This window comes from Rana temporaria, chromosome 12 (genome assembly GCF_905171775.1).
Source record: "Rana temporaria chromosome 12, aRanTem1.1, whole genome shotgun sequence".
NCBI lineage: Eukaryota > Metazoa > Chordata > Amphibia > Anura > Ranidae > Rana > Rana temporaria.
The window spans coordinates 133,695,672-133,705,655 of record NC_053500.1 but is presented as its reverse complement, the minus strand read 5'-3'; the positions used below and the strand labels follow the sequence as shown (position 1 = coordinate 133,705,655).

At 45.4% G+C, this 9,984-nt stretch overlaps 1 protein-coding gene across 1 annotated transcript in view; it reads left to right on the top strand.

The window, feature by feature from the left end:
- The first annotated feature begins 297 nt into the window (after window positions 1-297).
- Window positions 298-9,984, top strand: part of UTP18 (UTP18 small subunit processome component) — a 31,905-nt gene continuing 22,218 nt past the window's right edge. The window contains exons 1-5 of the mRNA XM_040330766.1: window positions 298-404; window positions 2,107-2,336; window positions 4,731-4,852; window positions 6,749-6,844; window positions 9,540-9,610. Coding sequence (XP_040186700.1) covers window positions 2,121-2,336; window positions 4,731-4,852; window positions 6,749-6,844; window positions 9,540-9,610 — 505 coding nt within the window. The 5' untranslated portion in view covers window positions 298-404; window positions 2,107-2,120. The remainder of the gene's footprint in view (window positions 405-2,106; window positions 2,337-4,730; window positions 4,853-6,748; window positions 6,845-9,539; window positions 9,611-9,984) is intronic.

Below are 9,984 nucleotides of genomic sequence, written 5' to 3'. Positions count from 1 at the left end.
TACACATTCTGACGGGTCGCCTAATCTGACGCAACAGCTGTTGTGGGGGTCAGAACTTGACACAATTGTGTGCGAATAATAAAGCACCGGGAAATGGGGCACGGGTTGTAACGAGAAGCGCAGGACGCGGGTCTGTTTTGGCGCACTAGGGCCGGAGATGGGGCTGAACTGTAATGTGTTGGACCGGAAACGGAGTGTTAGTTGTAGAGAGAGAGGGCAGGGCTTGAAGCAGTGAGGCCGGAAGTGAATGAGGCGCATGCGTGAGCGTAGAGTGTGTGTGTGTGAGTAAATGAGAGTCGAGGCTGGGCGGGGACTGGTGAGGAAACATCTCTGATTGGAGGGAGTGGGCGTGGTTCCGCTCTGTAGGAAGAGGCAACAGGAAGCTCCACGTGCGTATCAAGGAGGTGAGTACTGAGGTTGCCAGGAGCAACCAGTCATCTTGTGTCCTGTGGGGGTTCCTGAGTTCTGGCTACATTGACCATACATAGACGTGCGCTCATGTTGTGTCCTGTGTATCCTGAACACTTTGTTCCCTAATAAAACCCTTGTTTTCCTCTTTCTTTCTCTCCTTTGCGTCATGTCAGTGCTTCTGATCTCCTCCAACCTCTCTGCAGACACTTCCTGCCCACATGTAGTCCAGTAATGGCCGTGTGGTATTGCTCAGAGCCACGTTTGTAGTCCCCATTGGATATCCATGTGGCGGCGATCGATTCGCTGAGGCGTGTTTGGCTCCTAGTCCGCACACCCACCTGAGTGAGCCACAAGAAAGCCGTCATTGTACCCGGCCAATCACGAAGGATTCGAGGTAGGGTTGTCCCGATACCGATGCCAGTATCGGAGCCGATACCGAGTATTTGCGGGAGTACTTGTACTCCCGCAAATACCCCAGATGCCTAAATAGAATACTTGCGCCCCCCCCCCCCCGCTGCCGTATATCGCAAAGCCGGCCGCCGCGTTAATCACCGTGCGGAGAACATTAGAGTCAGCTTTCGTTTGAAAAGCTGTTTTCCCCGCCGCGCATAGACACTCCCCCTTGCTCTGGATTGGACGGATCTGTCCAATCGCGAGCAAGGTGGAGTGTCTCTATACACAGCGCGTCAGGGAAAACGGCTTATTCAAACGAAAGCTGACTCTGTTCCCCGCGCGGTGATTACCGCGGCGGCGGCATCATTTAGGTACGGGGGACATGGCTGCATGTGGGGGGACATGGCTGGATATGTGGGGGACATGGCTGCAATATGTTTGGGACAAAAATTTGGCCCTGGACTTCATCCAGACTGGCCCACTTTGACAGGTCTCTCCCATGGCGACCGGACAACTCCCAACCCCCCCCGGCCACCCAAGCCCACTCTCCCCCTTCACTAGCCACTAGCCGTTCTACTTTATTAGAGTACAACGGCTGTTACTGGTATTGGCAGTACCAGTGGGGAAGCTAGACATTATTTCACCCGGGGCAAAGAATCAGTTGGGACAAGATTAGGCAGAAGTGAGAAACTAAAAAATAAAATAGAAAAAGTGCAGCGCAAAACTCAAATATATAAATGATACTGGTATACTCAAACACCAATACCATAAGTGTGAATATGCAGAAAAAATGGAAAAAAAAAAAAAATTTTAAAAATTAAATACAATTCAAACAAACAGTCCAAAAGTCCATAAGTGTCAGAAGATGAGTGAATTAAACGAAAATAAATCTCCACCACGTGACAATCCACCAAAGTGAGAAACTCCCAGGCCATAGCGGTTGAGTCAGCTGTCTGTCCCCTCCCCCCATGCTCCTCTGTCATCGTCCCTGCTCCTCTGGTCCTCCACCTGCTTCTCTGCCCCCCCCCCCCCCAGGTGAGCGCTGTGGGGAGAGAGAGGAGGTGAGCGCTGCAGGAAGATGCGGTTAATAAAACAAAAAATAACAGTGATTATGGACTACCTCCTAGAGAAAGTTTTATCTGTCTCCAAAAAACAATCATGTAAAACTCATTTATGTACCATGTTGCGTGACAGAGTAACTGTCAGTCAAACTAACACAGCACTGAAAAATGGCCTGATAATGAAGGGGTATTACAGTCTGGTTGTCAAGAGGTTAATTTTATTTAGTTTTTTTCCTGTAAGCTCTTACAAGGAAAATGCAGTCTAAGGATAAAACCACCAAGGAGCGAGCCTCTCCATGGAGGAAAAGGCAACTCGATGATTCCAGCCAGAAAGAAGTCTCCATTGAGGAAGAGCTGAAAGCCAAAAACCTGAAGGTTCTCGATGAGAAGTCGGCTGTAGAGAAATGTTTGGAGGATTTGGTGTTTGGTGGCCAGGATGAGTTTGTGGAAAGGCTCATGGGCGAGAGAAAGGTATTTCTTTGTTTTTAAACACACAAAGTGACTACCGCTATTGCGTTTATTGGACTCGGTTCTCATCAGTGCAAATTGGATGCGTTTTTTAATTTTGAAGCGTGACATGTTTGGTATCAATTTACTCGGCGTAACATTATCTTTCACAGTATAACAAAAAATTGGGGTAACTTTACTGTTGTCTTATTTTTTAATTCCAAATCCCCCCCCCCCCCCAAAAAAAAAGTGCGCTATTTAGACTGCTGGGCAAATACGGTGTGACAAAGTACTGCAACGACAGCCATTTTATTCTCTAGGGCAGGGATATGCAATTAGCGGACCTCCAGCTGTTGCAGAACTACAAGTCCCATGAGGCATAGCAGAATTCTGACAGCCAGAAGCATTACAACCAGAGGCAGAGGCATGATGGGACTTGTAGTTTTGCAACAGCTGGAGGTCCGCTAATTGCATAACCCTGCTCTAGGGTGCTAGAAGAAAAAAAAAAAAAAATATATATATATATATATATATATATATATATATATACTGGCCCGGATTCAGACAGCAGTTACGACGGCGTATCTCCGGATACGCCGTCGTAACTCTGAGTTGCGGGGTCGTATCTATGCGAGTGATTCATAGAATCAGTTACGCATAGATTTCCCTAAGATCCGACCGGCGTATGTCTCTTACACCGTCGTATCTTAGGCTGCATATTTACGCTGACCGCTAGGTGGTGCTTCTGTAGATTTACGCAAGGAATATGCTAATTAGGTAGATACGCCGATTCAGAAACGTACGTCCGCCAGGCGTATTTTTTTACGTCGTTTGCGTTCGGCTTTTTCCGGCGTAAAGTTACCCCGGCTATATGAGGCGTATCCTATGTTAAGTATAGACGTCGGGCCAGCGGCGAATTTTCCGTCGTTTGCGTAAGTCGTTCGCGAATAGGGCTGTACGTAAGTTACGTTCACGTCTAAAGCATTGACGATTTGCGGCGTAATTTCGAGCACGCGCACTGGGATTCTTTCACGAACGGCAAATACGTGGGGTCACTATTAATTTAAATAAAACACGCCCACGTCATCCACATTTGAATTCCGCGGGCTTACGCCGGACCACATACGTTACGACGCCTTAACTTAGGGCGCAAGTTCTTTCTGAATACGGAACTTGCGCCCTAATTTAAGGCGCAAATGCGCGGGCGTAACGTATCTCGGATACGTTACGCCCGCCGAGAGATACACTATTGCAGGGATATGCAATTAGCGGACCTCCAGATGTTGCAAAACTACAATTCCCATTATGCCTCTGCCTTTGGGTGTCATGCTTGTGGCTGTCAGTCTTGCTATGCCTCATGGGACTTGTAGTTCTGCAACAGCTGGAGGTCCGCTAATTGCATTTCCCTGCACTATTGTATCTGAATCCGGGCCAGTGTGTGTGTATGTATATATGTATGTATGTTTGGGGGTTCTAAGTAATTTTCTCAAAAAAAAAAACAGTTTTTAACTTGTAAACACCAAATCTCAGAAAGAGGCTCGGTCTTTACGTGGTTACTGCATCAGCTTTACGTTCCACTTTGTGCCAAGTTTGTTGACGCCAAGATGGTAATGTGTATTCTGCTGTACAGTAAAAGCATTTGTGAGGTTTTTAGGCCTGCTTCACACGGGGTTCAGCTTTTATAGGAGCAGTGTTAACGGCAAGATTAGACAAAACATTTGCAGAGCTTCCAGCAAGCTTGAAGCTTTTAAAGCAGTCTTCAGCTCCAGTTTGTAAATGCTTAACACATCCTAATGGAAGTGTAGATTGCCACTTTAAGCAAGCTGCTAGCAGTCTTAAGCTTCTTAGAAGTGCTGAAGCCTGCTAGAAGCTTGCTTAAAGTGGCAATCAGCACTTCTATTAGGATCTGCATTCAACATTTGCAAACTGGAGTTGAATCGTTCAAAACTTGCTGGAAGCTCTGCAAATGCTTGGTCAAAGCTTGCTGTTCACACTGCTCCTTATACAAGCTGAAGTCCGTGTAAAACTGGTGTTATTGATTGTTGTGCTGCTAGAAGTAAGAACCTGGATATGCAGAAAAACAACTGCGCTAATCAAACAAAAATTAAATAAATAAGTGAATGGTGAGCGGCTGACACACATACAAACAAAGTACAAACAACATAGGAAATAAAGTGCAGCGCTGAATATATAGTCTGGACGAATCCTGACTAGTGAGAGATATATAGTGAAATAAAGTCCTTGTGGTGAGAACTCCGAGTAACATTTGATTTAGTTACTCTGAGTTCTCACCACAAGGACTTTATTTCACAATATATCTCTCAGAAGTAAGAACCTGCCTTGGCTCTCTACACGGGTTTGATTTGAGTCTGTAGGAATGCTTAGAATTTCTGTTAGACATTTTTTTGTGTATTGCAGACCAGAGTTGATGTCAGCGCAGATCTTCTGGAGAGCGACTCCGATGATGATGAACTTACAAAGAAAAGCACATCAACCAAGAAGCCGGTTTGGGTTGATGAAGACGATGAGCTGGAAGAAAGGTGGGTTAAAATGGGAACTTGTGTGTTCAGACCTGCTGTAGCCTTTAGATGTGGGGGTGGAGAGGGGCCAGGAGTCACGTTACTGGCCTGAAATCTGCAAACATTGTATTTAGAAGCTTTGTTTTCCACATACACTTTCACTATGTATTATAGCTTTTTTTTTATGCTTAAATAAATACTAATAGTGGCGGGAGGGAAGGAGCAGCACATACACCTGCCAGGCAGAGACGGGAGGGGGAAGAGAGGACAGGAGAGCTACGCATGACGGAGGCATGTAAACTGACCACAGTGTCAGGACTCGGCAGCCATGTTCTAGATTGGTCATTTTACAGGGGGAAGGGCAGGATCAGCCAGGTATTTTAGGTGATACAGGGGGCCAAATTACACAGCACAAGCGCTATACTGTAAAACAGTGATTGTAAAGGCTTGTGTTTTTTTATTTTTTTTATATCTATATATATATATAAAACTCAACGTGTCTGTGTATGTATGTATGTATGTATGTATGTTCCAGCATCACGTCCAAACGGCTAAAGATATTAACATGAAACTTGGCACACATGTTACTTATATGTCAGCAACAAACATAGGATAGGTGGTTTAACCCTTACCCATCCCCATTTGCCATGGTCGGGGTTTTTCTTTAAAGTCCCATTCAGCTCTATGGGAAATACATGTTACTTCATAACTTCCAAACGGCTGTAGATATTTCGATAACACTTGGTCACATGTTACTTATATGTCCACTTAAACTATAGGATAGTTAATTTATCCCTTAACTACCCCCATTTGTGAGGGTCAGGGTTTTTGTTTAAAGTCCCATGCAAATCAATGGGAAATGTATGTTCCCACATAACTTCTGTACGCCTGGAGATATTTCAATAATACCTGGTACACATATTACTTATATGCCAAATAAAAATATATGACAGTTAAATTAACCCTTACCTACACCCTTATATAAAAGATGGGTATATTTATATTACTATGATTTTCCTCCCCAAGACCGGGCAAAGCCGGGTATTCAGCTAGTTTTAAATAACATGTTCTACTTACCCGCTCTGTGTAGTTGGTTTTGCACAGAGCCAGTCGTATCCTCCTCTTCTCGTGTCTCTCTCCGCTGCTCCTGGCCCCTCCCTCATTTTAGTGCCCCTCAGCCAGCAGCTTGCTACAGGGGGCACCCAAGCCGAGTCAGAGCTTTGTGTATCCATTCAGACAGGGAGCCCCGCCCCCCCTCTCCCCTGATTGGGTGACTGACTTTGACAGCTGCAGGAGCTAGTGGCGCCGCTGCTCTGTCTCGGCCAATCGGGAGGAATGTCCTGGATGGCTGAGGGGATCGTGGACATCGCTGGAGAGAGAAGAGGCTCAGGTAGGTAATTAGGGGGGGCTGCTAGACACAGAAGGTTTTTTTATCCTAATGCATAGAATACATTAAGATAAAAAAAACCTTTTCCTTTACAACTCCTTTTAAGGAAACAGGATTCATTATTATTATTATTTTTATTTATTTTTTAGGGCCAACAAACACTTTAAGTTTTTCTTAACCCATGGACAAAAATAATATTTCGTAACTCTTAGTTTTCCTTTTATTTTTAATTGGTGGTCCTGCCAATAACACACTTTGTCCCTGGGTGACAACACTCACTTACTATACTGTATCTATGGAGGAGCACCCTAAGACAGTACTACAGAACAACCACCCCCCCCCCGACTCCTCCCCTCCCCCTTCCTTTTCTTCTTCATAACATAAGGGGATAGTGTTTTGTCGTTCTCAGGGATAGCTGAGAAATATTACATGTCTCTAGTATTGAATTGTTTGTTGTAATCCTATTGTAAATCCCAATTGTGAATCTAAAAGCAAAGGCTGATCTTCTATATTTTACATTTTGTCCGCAGTGTTGAGATGACCCATCGGTATCGGAAAGACATCATGAAGAGTAAAGTGGAGATGTCCCTAAGCAAAGAAAAGCTTCAATCAAGACTTCAAGACGAGTATGTGATTAAATGGCATCCATTGCCTTCCAGAACTTTTCCCTGCTTTGTCGTGGAAAGTTTTATTGAGAAATAGTAAAAGTAGTCCAGGCAAATCCTAACTATACATAAACCTGCTCCCCACCCCTATTATAAGCCCTGTTCATATTCCCTCGTAAAGTAAAGCAGTCTATACTTAACTTTTCTATCCGCTGCGGTTTCCTGCATCGCATGTCTCCCGGTGACAGTTTCCACTGCCTTATGTGAACTGCTGGGAGTGTCAATTGAAAGTTAAAGGGGTTGTAAACCCTCATGGTTTTTCACCTTAATGTATTCTATGCATTAAGGTGAAAAACCTTCTGTAGTGCTGCAGCCCCCCCCCCCCCCCCGTTTTACTTACCGTATTTATTGGGGTATAGCGTGCTCCCGCGTATAGCACGCACCCCTAAAGTTGCCCAAAATTCATGTGGAAAAAAGTTTTTTTGTACTTACAGTTTTGGTTTCTTGCGCGGCTTCGGGTGTCCTCTTCGTCGGGTCCGGCGTCCTTCTGCGGCTTCGAGTGTCCTCTTCGTCGGGTCCGGCGTCCTTCTGCGGCTTCGGGTGTCCTCTTCGTCGGGTTTGGCGTCCTTCTGCGGCATCCTCGCGTCCTCCCTGCTCGTTTCCCGCGCCGAGTTTGAATACTGCGCCGACATATACCGAGCGCAGTACACTCGTGTATAGTCGGCCAGTCTCGGCTCCTCTCGCGCTGACGTCCTGTACGTATAGGACGTCAGCGCGAGAGGAGCCGAGACTGGCCGACTATACACGAGTGTACTGCGCTCGGTATATGTTGGCGCAGTATTCAAACTCGGCGCGGGTATCGGCGTATATCACGCACCCACGATTTTGCCCTGATTTTCAGGGCAAAAAAGTGCGCGGTATACGCCGATTAATACGGTACCTGGACGCTGTCATCCTCCGTTCGGGAATGAGCACACCATTTGTAGGTGGTGTCTCTTGTCCTGATTGGATAGATTGATAGCAGCACAGCCATTGGCTCCTGCTGCTGTCAATCAAATCCAACGACTCGGTTCCGGGGGGGCGGGGCAAAGTCCTGCATTCTGTGTGAATGGACACGGATGCGGGACTCGGGAGCGCAGCCGCACAGGTGTCCACCAAGGAGAGTGCTTCTCCAATGTGGAAACTCGATGCAGGGAGGAGCTACCAGCGCCACTGTGGGGCCACTCTGTGGTAAACAAACTGCACAGTGGAGGTAAGTATGACATGTTTGTTATTTTAAAATAAAAGCGGGTTTACAACCCCTTTAATGACACCCCCGAATCGGAATGCGAACAGGAAATTCAGACAGGAATCGGTTTGCATGGTGTGAACAGCCAAGCGATCCGGATCTGCCGCGGACCAAAAAAAAGGGTCCTATGCGAGTCTGGTCCGAATGCAAAGCAAATTCAGCCATACTGTCTGTATGTATAAAAGCATGTGATTTGCACTGCGGTGCGAATTGCATCCGATGTGGGACATTGCACTGGTGGGAACCGACCTTTAAAGACATTGTATAAGGGACACAGTTGTACTTGTCTATTTTGCAATTTATTTCGTTTTGTACACATGAGGGAGATTTGGAAGCACTGCTCCCTGTACTTTTTTTGGCCTTTCTTATTGTTAAACACGTTAAAATATTATATACATATATATATATATATATATATATATATATATATATATATATATATATATATATAATAAGAAAAAAAATGTAAAAAGTTCACAGTGCCCCTAATACCCAGTGATCATATGACCCAGGTCGCTTAGGGGCAGATTCATAAAGACTTACGACGGGCGTATCCGTAGATACGCTGTCGTATGTCCGAATCCGCGCCGTCGCAACTTTAAGTGTATGCTCAAACTGAGATCCGCTTAAATGTTGCTAAGATACGGCCGGCGTAAGTCTCCTACGCCGTCGTATCTTAACTGCATATTTACGCTGGCCGCTAGGGGCGTGTACGCTAATTTACGCCTAGAACATGTAAATCGGCTAGATACGCCGATTCACGAACGTACGCCCGGCCGTTGCAGTAAAGATACGCCGTTTACGTAAGGGGTTTTCAGGCGTAAAGATAAACCACCAAAAACATGGCGCAGCCAATGTTAAGTATGGACGTCGGAACCACGTCAAATTTTTCAAATTTTACGTCGTTTGCGTAACTCGTCCGTGAATGAGGCTGGCCGTAATTTTCATGTCGAAAGCATGACGATTTGCCAACGTCATTTGGAGCATGCGCACTGGGATGCGTCCACGGACGGCGCATGTGCCGTTCAATCGAAACGTCATTTACGTGGGGTCACACTTAATATGCATAAAACACGCCCACAGCTTCAACATTTGAATTAGGCGGGCTTACGCCGGCCCTAATACGCTACGCCGCCGTAACTTCGGCGGCAAAATCTTTGAAAATACCATACTCGCCTCTCAAAGTTACGACGGCATAGCGTATAGGAGATACGCTATGCCCGCCTAAAGGTATGTGAATCTACCCCTTAGTGTTTGGGGAACTTGAGAACGGCAATTTTTGTTAACGGTTCTTGTTTTGCTGGGCATAATAATTTTGATTTCTAAATTTGTCCTCTTAATTCAAATTCATTTATATTGGCAATGATGGGTACGCTTTACTGATATTTTTTCAGTTTAAATTATTGCCATTTGCTTTTCTCTTGATAGATTCCAGAAAGCGATGGGTGGAGTTCCTTCTTGGGCATCCTCTGACTCCAAGAAACGAGTTTCTAAAGAAGGTAAGACCAGCTCTGTCTTGGCTTTTCCTTAAGCATCAGTATGGCTATGCTATCTTTTTTCAAATCCAGATACTGGGTACATATGTGTATCAGAATCCCTACTACTACAAATGTGGAAAATGTTGCTGATGTTGGCTCAGTGGTTGGCATATCTGCCTTTTCAGCACTGCGGACAGAAGTTCAAATCTTGGTCAGGACACGATCTGCATTGAATTTACATGTTACGCGAGTTTCTGTCGGATACTCTTCCTTCTTCCCACATTCCAAACGTGCTGGTAGGTTAATTGGCTTCCACCTAAATTGGCCCTAGTATGTGTGACAGGAACCTTTAAAGCAGAGGTTCACACAAAAAGTGAACCTCTACTTTTCTCAGG